At 39.4% G+C, this 16,669-nt stretch overlaps 2 protein-coding genes across 2 annotated transcripts; one reads left to right on the top strand and one right to left on the bottom strand.

The window, feature by feature from the left end:
- Positions 1-7,108: 7,108 nt before the first annotated feature.
- Positions 7,109-9,759, bottom strand: LOC120416703 (serine protease grass-like). The gene is made up of 3 exons (XM_039578518.2): positions 8,571-9,759; positions 8,311-8,501; positions 7,109-8,246 (listed from the first exon to the last, which is right to left on the bottom strand). Exons 1-3 carry the CDS (start codon positions 9,044-9,046, stop codon positions 7,771-7,773), a joined length of 1,143 nt encoding a protein of 380 aa, XP_039434452.1. The 5' UTR covers positions 9,047-9,759; the 3' UTR covers positions 7,109-7,770.
- A 53-nt stretch (positions 9,760-9,812) lies between these two features.
- Positions 9,813-11,712, top strand: LOC128092923 (transmembrane protease serine 9-like). Its single transcript, XM_052708116.1, has 2 exons — positions 9,813-10,992; positions 11,051-11,712. The coding sequence occupies exons 1-2, from the start codon at positions 9,941-9,943 to the stop codon at positions 11,298-11,300; spliced, it is 1,302 nt and encodes a 433-aa protein (XP_052564076.1). The 5' UTR covers positions 9,813-9,940; the 3' UTR covers positions 11,301-11,712.
- Positions 11,713-16,669: the final 4,957 nt, after the last annotated feature.

The following is a 16,669-nucleotide window of genomic DNA, read 5'->3' as shown; positions in this document are numbered from 1 at the left end:
CAGTTCCCCAAAATGCCTGGCGCTTTTAATATTTTCTAATTAATTTAATGTTTTTTTAAAGACTGGGTATTATATTTTTATTTAGAACTTTAATTTTGAAAATAAAAATATCATCTTAAATTATTTTTTATCAGACACCGGAATCTGAGGCAAATCACGACAAATGTAACGAATTAAGACAGCTATTTAAGTCCGATTTCCAAATTTATTGCTCTGAAATCTCCTGTACCTTTTCAGCCTATACACAGAAAAAAAAGTTGAATTTTGGAAATTTTGTAGGTTGAATATCACCTCTTTTTTGAGTAATATTACATAAAAAATGTGTAAAAATGTGAACCTGATGAATATTCATCAAAAACTGATGAAAATTCATCATTTTCTGGGGTAAAATTTATCATTTATTTTGCCACAAAATCTGTCACCATTTCCTGATGAATATTACCATTATTTTTTTTTTCTGTGTAGTCCCGGCTTTCCCCAGTTGGCGGTAGTAACTTAAAGATTATTAGTAAAATATGTTTTATCTAAAATAAGACAATCAAAACCTATCTGAAATTTTACATTGACTGGTATCATTTTATTTCTAGAGTTTTTTGTTTTCAAAGGTCCTATAAACAAATGAAAGACTATAAGGACTTTTTTTTAAAGAAAAAAAGACTCTGGAATTGTTGTCGCTTCTCGTTTTTTTTTTAATTTTTAAAGAAAATTTTCAAGCTTTTCTAGTAATGGCATATAAAAAATATATTAAAGAAATAAATTGATTAAACACTTATTTAATTTGAATCACATAAAATTTGAAATTTGTAGTTTTTTTTTTTATTCCAAAGCACAGCAAAGAACAAAAAAAAGAAATTTTAATTTAAGTTATTTAAAAACCGTCATCCTTGTCTAGATTGAAGTGTAGACTGTGACCAATTATTATTATTGATCTAATTTATGATTTTAAGCTTGAAAACGTATCAAATATTATGAAAACATAGATTTTCTGACTGCTTTAAAAATTTCCCGGGATCCCGGGAATTCCCGGGATTTCAAAAATATTTTTCCCGTTTCCCGGGAAATTCAAAACCCGGGAAATTTGGACGCCCTAATTTTCACGTATACCTATCGGCTCAGAATCAAATTCTGAACAAATGTCTGTGCGTGTGTATGTTTGTAAGTCCGTGCACCGAAAAATATGCACACGATTATCTCCGGACTGGCTAAACCGATTTAGACTGTTTTGGTCTCATTCGATCCGTCTTGGGGTCCCACAAGACCCTAGTTAATTTTATGGAGTTTAGAAAAGTACTTCAAAAGTTATGCTAAAAAACGATTTAAGCTACACTTCGAAAATTGTAAAAAGGGTGTTTTTTTGTAAGAAACCCCGTCATGCTATACATTTTTAGAAAGGTAATTAAAAGACCTTTCCAACGAGCTTCAAACATTGAAGATCTTACAACCCTATCAAAAGTTATAACCACTTAAGTGTTATTTATATACTTTTAAGTGGCTGGATCTCACATATTTTGATGAAAACGTTGTCCGGATCTACCATGCGACCTGTCGTTGGATGGGTAATCAAGGGGTCTTTCCAAAGAGTTCAAAAGATTGAAAATCTGACAACCCAATCAAAACTTATAAGTACTTTAGTGTTTTTAATTCACTTTTTCTAGGCCGGATCTTAGATATTTTGATAAAATAAGAACACTTTTTGGAGGCTGTGTAGTGTATTCACTTTATGGATGTGAGGAAGGCAACAACCACCTAAAGGTGGATTAAGTAAGGTTTTTTTCTTCAAAACTATATCAGCTACTTCAGTAATAATACATTAAACGTACAAATAAAGTTTGAACATCTTAAATATGATTTCAACAAGAAAAACTGTGACTATCAAAGTCACCCCGAAATTTAAACTTAGAATTTTTAACGTAACTATTTTTCTAAACACTATTGAAAAATCTTTTTTCCAAAATAGTGCGTGGACTTCGTGTGGCCTACCCCAGTACATGTTTTAAAAATAATAATCTTGAGAAAAACCCTACCTGTTGCAAAATATTCCAAAAACAAATTGAAATCCTATCAAAGTCACCCCGGTTTACGGTATCGAAAAATGGAGTTCGGATTCGAGATCAGGGATAAAAATTACTTCTTAGAAGTTTCACGCAACTCTTATTAAAAACCATTCTTTAGCAGAATTGTTAACCTTTTATCCATTAATTGATTATAATTTTAATTAAAATTCTAAGTGTAAATATGGGTATTCGGCGACGTCACTCCGTGCCATACTCTCGTAAACTTAGGAGCCCAGGGCGGCGAAGTCCTTGTAGTTAAAAGGAAGACACTAGTGGTTGGTACTAGCAATGGTGGCCGACAGCTATAAAAGTCAACTTCGTTGATTATAATTTAATGCATTTATAGAAATTAAATTTTGAAATATTTTTTATTATTTAAAAAATCCTAAAAAAAGGAAATATCTTACAAATGAAAATTAATAATTAATTTTATATTTTTATAGATAATATTTGGGTTACAAAACCCACCACACGCTTATCAAAGTGTCATTGCTCCCACCCCGCAAAACCAAAGCGCCAAATTTCACCGCCCACTGCGATGACACATCGTGCTGTCATTCCGGCAGCAGCTGCCGTTAGCGCAAGGTGCTTCAACCTAGGTGGTCCGGCCCAAATCCCCGTCGTCGGTCGTCTTCTTATCGGTGTGAGGTAGGGCGTGTGCTGGCTGTCCGTCCTGTAGCCAGCAGAACGGGGAAAAAGAAAACCCAAAACAAAACAACGAAAAATCAATACAAAAGATGGGGAAGGTCCACTCCGAATTCGTGTGGTCATGTGTGGAGGTATCAAACTCGCAGTCAATTGGGGACGACAGCCAACGACGACGACATTAATTAATTATTTTCCGTCAGAATGCAGAACTCTGGTTGACGGGTTGTTGGGGTAGGGAGGGGGTTGGGGTTGTGTCAAAACTGTAAATAGAGCGTGAACGAGCGAGATAAAGCTTTAATGGCGTCCCGAGGACCAAGGTGATGTGTGGTGCCAGGTAGCTCACACAAACGTCAGGGGCGGAACGCCAGACGGGAGATATCTGACGACGAGATTAAATTATTTCTTTGTTGGAAGGGTCAGAGATTTTTCCCTCTTTCGGGGTTCGTTTCAGGTCTCTAATCTTTGAAGCTGGTGGTGCGGTCTTTGTCTTTCCGTTTGGTTGAGGGACGGGTTGGAATCCGAAACCTTCTACAAGTTAATTTGGGTTGGATTTCGGGTTGGCTTTTTGTCAGCTTCACCGGCCAAATGAGATTTTTCTGTTTCCTCGAGTCTCGTCTCGTTTGAAATCGATATTTTGATTGTTGTTCACATCTGTTTGAACACACATCAACCGTCGTAATGAGCAACTCACTGGAAGTTTGAAGAGACAGACAGACCCGGCGAGGGAGGCCATAGCAGGCCTTGACATTCGGGTTACGGTTCAACGAATGCTGCTTTATCGATTACATCCCATTACCACAACCTCGGCCAACTAGATCCAGCATTCCGGCCATCTTCCCACCAGCGAGATTAAGACGTCCAGGCCGCGGCCAATTAAGATAACAATAATCTTCGCCAGCGCGCGCCTCCATCGATAACAATCAATTAAAGCGAAAAACATCGATAATGCAGAATATCTCAATTAAGTAAACAAATGCGCGGCACGGCGGCGGCCTCCTTCGATGTCCATAAAGTGGCGCAGAAGGAACCCACTCGCGCGCGCGCCCCCGATCATGAAACCAAAGCCTACTCGGTAAGGTGGCGCATTCCGGGGTCGAAGACTCGTTCCAGAATTTATTACGCCCCCTCTTTCCACACAGAGTAGACTGGGATGGCGCATTCGTTTGAAACTCCGTTCCGCACTAAGTAAACTACCTTTCAAGTTTAAACTCGTTCAGAACGGAACTTTAAACGAATGCGCCAACCATCAGAAGACGAGGCGCTTCATAGCTCTAAATCCACCTCGCCAAGAAGCGAGTTGTAATAAAAGCCACCGCCGCAGACCCAATAAGGCCCAGTTTTGCACCAAAAGAGGGGCGCATCAAGGGCTTAAGCAGAGCAACAACCCAAAACAAGCCAAGAACACATGTCCGGAGAAGTACGTTACGACTCCACCGGAGAGATATAAAACGGGCGCGTGAACCGGAATCGTTTTGATTTACAATGCATTTACAGCATTTTAATGATTGGACATAAATTTATTTATAATCTTTATATAAACGGAGGGCGCGCGCGAGCCCGCGAGTGCGAATAAAACGGGGTCTTAAAATGGTTTTATTCGCCTCTCAGAGGGGAAGACTCTGCTGTGGTGTTGGGCCTTAATTTCTTCTTCTTGCGGCCTTTTTTCCACAAACAAGATGATATACGCAAAGAGGTGCGAATCGATCTCCGCGGTTGGAAACAAACATTGGTGCTCGTTCAGAGGAAACCTTCTGCTGGGAGTAGGATCGAGCTGTAAATTATGGCATCGACGACCATCGATCAACAAGTTGGTGTGAATTAATTTTCACCTCGGAGTAGGCGGCGGCTTTCTTTTGGATTGCGAATAAGTTAATATAAGTTACAGGTCAAACTGGCGTGAGATTTTGAAGAGTTGTGAATTTTAACAAGGAACTTGTAAATTACTGCAAATATTTAGGACACTGTCTGAAAACTAAAATTAGTTTATAAAATTTCCTACGGATGAATTGTAGAAAAAGTATATTTAGAAATTTTATGGATTGCTTCTGCAACACTGCAAAATTTCTTAAAATGTATAATAAAATATTTATCAAGTTCCATTTTAATGACACATCTATGATTTGAATTTTCAATAGAATTGAAACGCGGAATATTTCTCATTTTTGATTTCATTTAAAAAAAATATGGACAATATTTCTTACAAATCTTGATATAAAATAATGTATGAAAATCAATTTAGTTTTTCCAATAATCTAAATCGTAAGGCAAAGAATAAGACATGAGGTTAAAAATTTAAGTAGCCTTACAAAAATAACTTTAGTCTTGGCTACTTAAATTTTAAATTGTTAAAAAATGCTGCATTAGAATTGCAAGTGAAATCAACAATGGTATGAGCAAATTAATGAAATATGCATATGACAGTCATATTTTATTCATGTTTTTTTTAACAAGTTAAAAAATCAGGGGGAAAATATATAATGAACAATGGAAAAAGAAGTGCAAACAACTTAAAACCTTTTCAAACGCATTTTTCCAATTTAAATATTTTGAAGTAATTAGAAAAAATATTGAGCAGTTCTCTCAGATTTCGATCTTTCGTTTTTTTTGTAATTTTTAATCCGACTAAAACTTTTTTGGTGCCTTCGGTATGCCCAAAGAAGCCATTTTGAATCATATCATATCTTTTGAAGGAATTTTTTTAAAAAAATGATACATGGTAAAAAAAAAATTGTTGATTTTTTATTCAACTTTTTGTCACTAAAACTTGATTTGCAAAAAAACTCTTTTTTTTATATGTTTTAGAGGACATAAAATACCAACTTTACAGAATTTTCAGGTTGTGCAAAAAATCTTTGACCGAGTTATGAATTTTTTAATCAATACTGATTTTTTCAAAAAATCGAAATACTGGTCGTAAAAATTTTTCAACTTAATTTTTCGATGTAAAATCAAATTTGCAATCAAAAAGTAATTTAGTGAAATTTTTATAAAGTGCAGCGTTTTCAAGTTAAAGCCATTATTAGGTAACTTTTTTGAAAATAGTCGCAGTTTTTCATTTGTTTAAATTAGTGAACATGTTTGCCCGCATTTGAAAAAAATATTTTTGAAAAGCTGAGAAAATTCTCTATATTTTGCTTTTTTGAACTTTGTTGATACGACCCTTAGTTGCTGAGATATTGCAATGCAAAGGTTTAAAAACAGGAAAATTGATGTTTTCTAAGTCTCACCCAAACAACTCACCGTTTTCTAATATCGATATCTCAGGAACTAATGGTCCGATTTTCAATGTTAAAATATGAAACATTCGTGAAATTTTTAAACCAAGACTAACATTTTAAAATTGCGTAATATTGAATATTTAGCCCTTTTGAAATGTTAGTCTTGATTTAAAAAAAATTGAAAAATATTTTAAACGAAGGAAAAAAAAGAAAAATTAAAAGTCAAGCTATATAAATCTCACAACACAAAACAGTTGAGAAAAGAGGTTTATAAAATATTACTAATCACCACTGTAAAAAGTCTAGAAAACATAGACAAGCTGAAATAAACCAAACTCCCCGTAACTTCCCCAATCAAAATGTTCAGTCACGTACCGCACTCTACCAATCCACCTCCCTCACCCTATGATTAGTGGTCATCATCAATTTCGGTGGCAAATTTGGGATTTCCTGGCCACCGTTCCCTTTTCCTCTGACAGGAAGAAATATCCCGAATTGTCACTTCCTGCTGTGAAAGCTTCCCCGTTCCTCCCCACCCCACTTCACAAAGTGGGCCCAAAACAATAAATAAGTGTTTTATGGAGTGCGGATAAATTTTGTGTTAATTCTTTTTTTCTTTCTGTTTCGTTTCGTCCTTTCGGCCCACTTGGGGATAAATAACGCCTTTCCCATAATAATAATAAAAAAAAACGAAACCTTTCGAAGGCGGTTTTTTCCTGGAAGTCACACATTTTCCGGGAGGGCAGCTGGTGCGCTTCAGTTAGAGAATATGGCTTTGGCTAATAAAATACGGGGAGCAAAATTTAAAATTCTAGACACATTACTCTTGGCCGGTGAGCTTTAATTTATTGCCAATTGAAAGCGATTCTCGTGGTTTTTGCTGCTTCCTCTCCTTCCGGGCAGCAGACAGCAGGAACAGGACAGGAAATTAAATGGGAAAAATCTGCCAATCAAGATTGATTGGCAGCCGGGGAGGTGAGGTGGTCCCTTAAGAAAGAGTGGAGGGAAAACTTTGGATCGCTTTTTTTCGGTGAAGGAATATGGAAAATTTGTCCGGCTTTATATAAATTAAGTTAGGTTTTAGAGCCCCCAATTACGAGATTTTGGTTCGGTTGTTTGGAGTGAAAAACCACAGAAGTTTCCAGTTGGCGTAGCAACAAATTTATAATTTATGCAATACGGGTTTTAATTGTCACATATGAATGGTTGGAGAATCGTGGGAGGTCATGACAATCAGCGAGGTTTCTATCGGTTGTAGAAAATGTTTGAATTACAGTTGGTATCTTAAAATCTCAAAGGAGTGTCACTGTCGTGCTATCTTGTCGCTTTTTGACGTTCCGAGAAAAACGCGTTTTAATGTTTGGCCATGAATAAACAAAAACTAGAACACGCAATGTAAACAATAACAAAAAGTTATTGTTTGGCTGACCATTATGTGCATTGTCCCGAAGTTTGGTTGAATTTGGTTGCAGAAGTCCCGAGTTATAGGTAATTACAAATGTTTACGGTATTCGGGCATGTACGTTTGTCAAACGCGTTCTGATCTGAAATCCCTTTGACCAGTTGTCGCACTTACAGCAATTTTCAGGGTGTGTCAAGACAGCACGACAAAATTGGAACTTCTTTCATATAAAGAGTGACAATAATGCACGGAGTTTTTTAAAGTAAAGGTGAGGCATTGAGAGATTTAAAAAAAACGTATTCCTAACTCAATTTGGCTCAAAATGCACGTGCGACAAGATAGCATGGCAGCCGACCTAATTCATAAAAATATCGAATTTAGAATTTTGGACTTAAAATTCAAAAGTTTAAAAAAAAATTAATATGATGTTCAAATTCTATTAAAATGTTTAGGACCTAATCAAGAAATCGGTCCCCTTTCTTTTCAAAAGGACGCGACCTTCTTGTGGGGCATCCATCTCCATGTTGTCCATAATCCAATCCATGTAATATGAAATGTTCGTGTAAACCAAAGAGAAAAATCTACAATTGTCTCTAAATGATCTTATTCCAAACTGAACATAGCGTTCGTTGTTGTGCTGGACTGGATATCCCAGTGGTTCCCCACCGTATCCAATACATTTTGAGAAATGGACGGTATCATTGGTACAAAAAATGGCATCCTCAAATAGTTTTATGGAAGAGTTTAATGATTTTCGCTGCTCAAGACACTCGGTGAGTTCCATTCTTTGAACCGTCTCCTTTTGCGGCTTCACAAACGATAAAAAAGTGTTCCACCCTTCATGCCAGCCAGCTAAAACGTACTGAGAAAGTTGTTGCTTTTTGAGGTCGTCAGTAACTGGCAGACACACAGGTTGAATATGATCTTAAAGTATATCAGATATAAGTGAATTGAAATAATTATAACCTATGGATTTTTTTTCGCAAACCTTGATATACAACATCTTTCAACAAGCGTGTCAATCCAATATCATGTATTTGATTTTTTTTGTCGTAACTTTCATGATGAATGTGGTACTGAACTTCAAAGTCCTGAGCAAGTAGGAAACAATCGGGTTCGGGGTTCACACTGCAATTTTTAATCTTGTTCAGACTATTCTCTCCTAATCGCACCGTGTTCCTGCAAAAGTGAAATGTAACTCATTAAAGTGGTCGGCAGCTGTCTTTGAATGTAAACAGTTCATCTTACATGCCCCCTTTATAAATGCAGGCAGCAGAAGTCAACACATAGCGTTTGTTGATGAGTGTTCCTAAACAGTAAAAGGAAGGTTTCTTATCTGCATCTTTTCTTCCAATAATGGCCAACCAAGGCTGTTCCATAGTGTGTACGTCTTCACTGTCAGGTTGCTTATTGGGAATAAAATTTCCACATTGTTTTGGAAACAAATTTGAGCGTTTCGGTGATGATTTTATATCCGTGGCATTAATCGTCGTTTTGTCTCTATCAAGATACGACAATCCAGTATATTTCAAAATAAATTGTTTATAGTAATCAACTGAATTATACAGTGCGTAACTCTTTGTTACACATCTTTGGTCATTTTCTTTTGGAGGGGCCTCAAACAATACGCCTATAACGTGCCACATGCCGTCTACTACGTTGTAAAGACCTCCTCCTACATCCCCGTAACAGAGGCCAGTGCCATTGGAATTCCGACACACCATGGCATTTCTCTGAAGAAAGGCCCAAACTCTGAGTAGAGACAATCATAATCATCAAGAATTGGCATTAGATAATTTCTAAGCTCCGCGGACGAGCTATGATTCGTTGTAGATCTCCATCCAATGACCGTGGCATTCGTGAAAAAAATAGCTTGAGGATGAACGCAGGCCGGTTGGACGTATCTAGTAAATCTTACGTGAGTTTCCAGCTCCAAAATCGCAACCTCCACCCTCCGATCCCTGACATCATCCGCCATTTCAACTAGTTCTCTTTCATCTTCAAGAGCTCGATGAATTCGCTGCACTGTCCGATACCGCTCAAAGTTCCGGTTCACTCGGCCCAGATCGTAGGCTCCCAATCGAATGAAGAATTTCTCGCTCAATTCTTCGTTTCCATTCTGGTCCCGAGTACACTGACCAGCCGTTAGAACATATTTCGTCCCTATTAAGGTACCAGCGCACGTGTAATTTAGCCTTTGATTGGGTCTTGCAAGGTAGATCGCCACGTGCCACGGCCACTGGCCTCGATAGGTGTCGCTTGCTGCGATTGTAATGTTTGGAGCACTGACTTGACGTTGACCACACTGGAAAAAATCACTGCACTCAACGCACGTTAGAAGTGGTATGACAAAATAGTAGAATAAATTGAATCTAAGCATTTCGTTCCGAGTGCGTAACAAAGCAATCTTCTATCTTGAGAGTTCTATGCCAAACTGGACCGTCATTCAAACTGAATCACGTCATGAATAAATCGGCGATCTTCCGCCAATCAAGCTCCAACCGGTCCATTTGAAACTGGTTTCAAAGTTGGGTTATACGATTATACCATAAAGAACAACTCTGCTGATAACAGTCAGTTGAATTTGCAACATTGTCTGAAGAAGTTGTTGCTTTGAGATGAAATTTTACCTAGCAGTCGTTCCATTTCTACTACTGTTAGTCCCGACTCGCCAGCAGGGCTCCTGGATCAGCAGCAACGAGTGCGGGATTCGCAAGGTGAAGACCTCCGATGGCCAGTGGCCGTGGCACGTGGCCGTGTACCGCGCCACGCCAACCAACCGCACCATGGAGTACACTTGCGGTGGGACGCTTATCAGCGAAAAGTTTGTTCTTACGGCCGGGCAGTGCGTTTTGGACGAGTATTTGAATCTTTTGAACTCAAATTTGTTCGCGGTTCGGCTAGGGGTGTTCGATTTGGAACGGCTGAGTCTTAGATTTGGACGATTTCGCAGGGTTGTGCATACTTTTGTGACGTATGGGGTTTGGGAGAATGGAAGCTCGATTGCGCTGCTGGAGTTGGGTGAAGGTGTTCAGTTTGGTGATTACGTTCAACCGATTTGTGTTTATCAAGGGTTTTTGGAAGATATTGGGGATGGAACGATGGCTGGTTGGAGTTCGACGAGGAAGCAACCAGATGTATTGAAGAGTTCTGAATTATCTGTAATGCATCCGTCAAAGTGTTCTGAGTTGAGTCAGTGGCTTTTATGTGCTGAAATTTCAAATGGAACTATAGTGAACAAAGCCGCGACAGGTGGAGGATTCTTCGTTGAAAGAGATAATATTTGGTACTTGGTTGGGGTGTTGATTCAACTACCTCAAGGACAAACCTACGTGGGATTCCAAGGACTAACACAACATATTCAATTTATTAAGATGATAACGGATATCTCGTATTTGGAGGAAATCAAAACCTTAAAAATCTCAACTGATCAACCAATGCCTCCATCAGCGCCAGATTACGCCAACCGTCTGCCGAAACAGTGTGGAAATTTCATCCCCAGCCGAGTGTACGACGATTTCCACTCGGAAGTGTACGAATTTCCCTGGATTGCTCTCGTAGGCTACCGCCGACTTCACTACACTTACCTGCCGTACTTTAGCTGCACTGGAACGCTCATCAATCGACGCTACGTGCTGACGTCCGGTGCATGCGTTAGTCATGGGAAGATGTATGGACAGGACGGAGAGATGGCTTGAAGGTTTAATATTTTGTACTTATGTTTGCAGTAACGTTGTACGTCTTGGAGAGCAGGAAATCGGAAACCATCGGGATTGTGATTTGATTGACAAAAACGATTGTGCTCTTGTGGTGCAGGACTATGACGTGGAGCACTTTATCAAGCATCATAGTCACGATATCGGGCTGATTCGACTTGCTGGAAATGTTGTTTATGAAGGTACTAAGCCGTTTTGTTCTATATTACGCATTGACTGTAATCCTAAGATTTTCACATCCAGCCTGTTTGCCTACCGGTGACAAATGAATTACAAAACCAGCGACCAGCCTTACACTTTGTCACAGGTTGGAAAGAAACCCTGCTGAGTAATCGATACCAATCGATTTTACGTAAGGAATAAGTGAGAGAATTTGGCGCCAAAAAATGCCAAAAGTACTACAATAATTTGAGCATTCCAATCGAAACTAACGCCCACCTATGTACCAAACTTGATTTGTTCGTTCCTTGTGAAGGACACGGTGGAGAACCACTGGGTGCTGCCGTTCTGTACAACGGATATCGGTTTGTTCAATATGGCATTAGAACGCAAGTTAATCGTTGCGACTCGGGTGCAGCGATTTATTTGAACGTTGCATACTTTTTGGACTGGATCATGTTCAGTATGGAAGCTAAAGATTTTGCTAAACCGGAATTTGGTTATCAATAAAGGTTAAAAAAATATTTCTTGCTTCAAATTTTGCTAACTTCGACTCTGACTCTGAATCTGATTCTGACCCTGGCTCTGACTCAGACTCTGACTTTGACTCTGACTTTGACTCTGATTCTGATTCTGACTTTGAGTTTGACACGGGGTTTGACACTGGGTTTGACTCTGATTTAATTTGATGTCTCTGACTTTGATTCTGACTCTTACTCTGACTCTGACTTTGGCTCTGATTATGTTTCTGACACCGATTCTGACTCTGATTCTGACTCTGATTCTGACTCTGATTCTGATTCTGACCCTGAATCAGACTCTGATTCTGACTCTGATTCTGACTTTGACTCTGATTCTGTTTCTGACATTGGTTCTGACTCGGATTCTGACTCTGATTCTGACTTTGACTCTGATTCGGTTTCTGACATTGATTCTGACACTGATTCTGACTCTGATTTTGTCTCTGAATTCGAGTTCGACTTTGAGTCTGATTCTGACTCTGTCTCTGATCCCACAGCCCTGGATTTTTTCACAGATAACAGATAGACTCTGTATGATGCTAATACTTTCAAATAAATAGCCTAATTCTTGCCGTCTGTTGTCTGTGCCCCGCAGGTCACCGCACCCGCAAGCACTTCCAGATTATGATTATTTCGTTCCGTCCTCGTCCAGCCAACACTTCCCGGTGGTCCCCGGTGACCCATTGGGCCAAATTGAATCCCTTTCGAAGTCATCTTCAGAATAAAGAAGAAAAAAAACTTGGCCACTCAAACCTGGGGAGAAAGTTAGCCAGCCAGCATCCTCCGAGGTCGTAAAGGGATTCCCGGGTAACCAGAAAGGTAAACATGTGATTTTATGTGGGTTTTCGGATGCGCCGCTGGCCGGAGTTTGAGTTTGCTCTCCCTCTCTAACGTGTGTGAGGGGTTGGGTCAAAAGTCAGACTAAATATTTGCGCCCCCTTTAGGAGTTTCTTCCGGCGGTGGAGATTTCCGGGTGGGGTCGCGCCGACTTTTGTCCAAAATGGGAAGTTTTCTTCTGCTTGTTTAGCGAGATGATGACAATGATGCTGGTGACACAAAGAACTTGGGATTTGTGCAAATAGAAGGTTTACAATTTCGGAAATTGAGGGAGAAAAAGTTTTGTATCAAAATGAGGGTTTTTTTTTGCTCTTTGTTGTAGAACTTTTTGGAATCAGTCGTTTGTATAACATTACAATGCGTGCCAATTACTGAAATCAATAGAATAAACAAAGCCCATCACACAACTCCCCATCAACGGCAACAATGAACATTCCTGCCAACACAATTCAAAATAACTCTCCAGTGTCCCATTCAACAGGTACATATCGAACTTCCCCTTCCTTGCACATCTATTAGCAAATAATAGCAACCCTGGCATGAATGGGTATTAAAGCTCCCATAATTACAATATCCCTTTCCGATCAACTCGAGAGTAGGAGAGAATTATTGGCCCACTATTCAAGTGACTCACAATAACACTATTTTGCACCTATCTCACCCCATCGCAGACGAGTTCGCATCAAAGTTACCTCTGGATCAATCCAGAGCTTAGTCTACTGCGCTGACCACTGTGAGTCAGCAGCCTACTGCGTTCGCTCGCGATGACCATCGCGATGCTCGTTCACTCACTCGATGAGGGCTCACGACCACAAGTCAAGAGGTTGTTGCGGGGCCCTCCTCCGAGGGCCATTCAGCACCATCAGCATAACTTCCAAATCATCGAACGCGAACACACAAGCGATTCGCTGCTCATTGATTCTGACAGCGCGCGAGGGTTCTTTCCATCATTGAGGGAAAACTCCAACGACTCGCGATGATTGTTATTTTCATTTCACAGCCGCTCCATCTGGCTGAGGTTGGTTGGGCTCAACCAACAAGTGAAGCTCTCGTATGTGTGTGCGGGGATATTATTTCTCAATATTTAACGTGTTATTATGCTGCATTATTAAAGAGCGTATTGAATGTGAAATGCGCAATAAAAGGATGAGAAAGAGATATCTTTTGGGGGGCGAATCGATCGGATCAATGTTGAAAAGGGGGAAAATGAAGGCACAACTGCACATACATAATAAATATTGATACTTCGACGTTCAACTTTGTGGGATTTGTTGGCCAGCTCAATCGTCAGTTGGCGAACCATGTTTGTGATCAAGCGTTGGTTTTTCGAGTTGGTGTCTTTCTTTTTTAAATAGGGGAAGGTGGGGCAAGACGACCATATGGGGCAAGAGGAACAAGCGCTCGTACGGCCGTAATTTTTACAATTTGGATTATTTCCAGTATGAGGAATTGTTGCTAGCAATGCAATTAGCTGATTCTACTAACACATAACCGCTAAAACGACGTAAACGCCACGGGGCATAAGATTTAATGAAGTTTTTTTCAAAACCTTTGCTTCCATATAATATTTGGAAAGTACAAAATAAGGCTTAGGGTTCATTTTAAGGCTCATTTTATCAAAATGCTATTTTCCTAGATCAGTAGTGTCCCTACCGATTACATGCACCTATTACAAAGTATGATTTAACTTTTGGTTATTTTTGTTGAGAGCTTTTAAAAATCTTGTTCTGGTGGGGCAAGTGTACCATATGGATTTTTAGTATGGAAAAAAATACGAATTGCTGCAACAACATATTTTATTGGGAAATAAATACATGAAAGTACTTAAAAACAGAATAAAAAATTGTTAAAAAAAATTGTCCATACAAAATATAGTGATACTATCAAAAATTTACTATTTATCATCTAAGTAATATTTTTTTTCGTAAAAACGATAAATTTTTTAGTAAAATATTATTATTTCATCTTAAAATGAAAGAAACCTTTCAAATACATTCTAATCTGATGTATCTAAGTGATAACAGTTCAATTATCAGCAAATTAACATGTTTTTTCATGAATTCCAGAGCAACATTTGAAAGGGGCGGTACGACATTGCTCTTACGGCCTTTCGTCCCCTTTAAACGCGTGTAATGAAAGGCCGTAAGAGCAATGTCGTACCGCTCCTTTCAAATGTTGCTCCAGAATTGTTCCTATTGCCCCAACGGGTTGTTCGTCTTGCCCCACTAGTTGAGTAGAACGTACGGAAAATCAAAAAAATTAAAATCAATTTTTTACATTGAAAAATCCGACAGATTTTTTAACTTTTTAATGGGTTATAACGAGCATTTCCTTAGCTTGTTACACTTGCCCCACTTTCCCCTATTCTGTCCCTTTTTTTGATTTCATTTAATTGTTCCATGTATTTAAAATTTAAAAATTGAATCTGATTCTGACTCTGACTCTGACTCTGACTCTGACTCTGACTCTGACTCTGACTCTGACTCTGACTCTGACTCTGACTGTTAATCTTAGTCTGACTCTAATTCTGACTATTTATTTAAAAAAAAATGTGTTCTGTCATTTTGTAACATCCGATTATTGACTTTTCATAAATTTGACATTACATTTTTTACAGTTTCGCAAGAAATCATTCCCCAACTGTTTCGATTGAATGTTATATAAAAATAAGTAAACTCTACTCCAACTACGTGCTTTTTCCACTTCAATGATCAACTTTATTGTCTTTCCGAGAAACAACTCAAGGAAATGAATACGCCAGCCCCGTCTGACGTGACCACCTTATTCCTACGAAATCCCTAACCCCAAGCGAAAGAAGGCCGCCTGGCGTGGAAAATCCTCCGTTTCCCAGGTGTCAAAATCGATTCCGGCCGTGATTAGTTCGATTGCCCGGTCGTCGGCGTCCATTGTTCCAAACGATTATTACGTGCTCGATTTGCGCCCTGTTCGCGCGCCCACGTGTAACCATTGTGTGAGGAAAATACACACCTGTAATCAATTTTTATTACGACAATCGCAGAAGGCGACGGCGCGGGTGGGACTTGGATGAAAAAGGATTCCAATCAGTGGAGAAGTAGGCCTTGGTGGAAATCGGGGAAAGGCATTTTCATAATCCTTGGGAAAGTTTATCGCTGAGATCGGTTCGATGGCCGCGCGGCCATTCATGCATATTTGATTGGTGAACGAAAATTGAATCGAGTTAGCCTTGCGGAATCGGAACTGAGGAAAATGTTAAGGGCTTCATTGCATAAAGAAGAAAGCTTGGAACTTTTCCACAGGAACATATAAACCAACCGTCGCCATTTCCGCGGGTCAACACAACTCAACAGAACACAAAAGTTGCTCGTAACTCCTTCCGTTGTTTCCTCACTGAATAAAAAATGCATTTCCTACCGAATTAACAGAGGAAATACGAAGAAAAATAACCACACACTTTCCACTGGAGGAGGAACATTTAGCTCCGGCGATGACTGGGCAATCCATCAAAAGGACGATGAAAAAGTGGTACAAGGAACGAACGCCGGTTGACTTGCCCTCCGGTTGGCCGTTCATCGGTCATCGGAAGCCCCGTTGACGGTGGCTCTTGTTGTGGGGTACTTTATGGTTGGCTTACTTGGATTCATATTTTTTATCAAATAGTTCAACTTAAATTGAAACCACCTACGTCATTGCGCATTAACTAGAATTCCTTCCTCAAAAATTGTTATAAAACTACCCAACACACCCCCCCCCAGGACACCCCCTCACACCGGAGAACTTTAATTAATAACCAACATTAAAAGGGGTATTCCTCGCCTCGGCTGCAACTCGCGCTGAGACGGACTTTTTGCCCCGTTCCATTTTTCATTCACTGCATCGTGACTAGTGACTTTGACTAAAATATCCTTCCTTCCTGGGGCCAGTGTCTGACTTACGAGCAGAATCGACGACAAAGAAAAAGGGTTAGCCAGCAGAGCTAAAAAGCTTCCGTCATGGATACATGGTTTAGGTTTAGTTTGGCCGGCCAACTGGCGTTCCCGGAGAAGGCAATCAATTCAAAAGTGAAAATAGTTGAGCATGACTTTCGTTTTAGGCGGTATTTGGCAGCGAGACATATGGGTTTGCTGGTTCCAAA

This window comes from Culex pipiens, chromosome 2 (genome assembly GCF_016801865.2).
Source record: "Culex pipiens pallens isolate TS chromosome 2, TS_CPP_V2, whole genome shotgun sequence".
NCBI lineage: Eukaryota > Metazoa > Arthropoda > Insecta > Diptera > Culicidae > Culex > Culex pipiens.
This window is presented reverse-complemented; position numbering and strand designations above follow the sequence as displayed.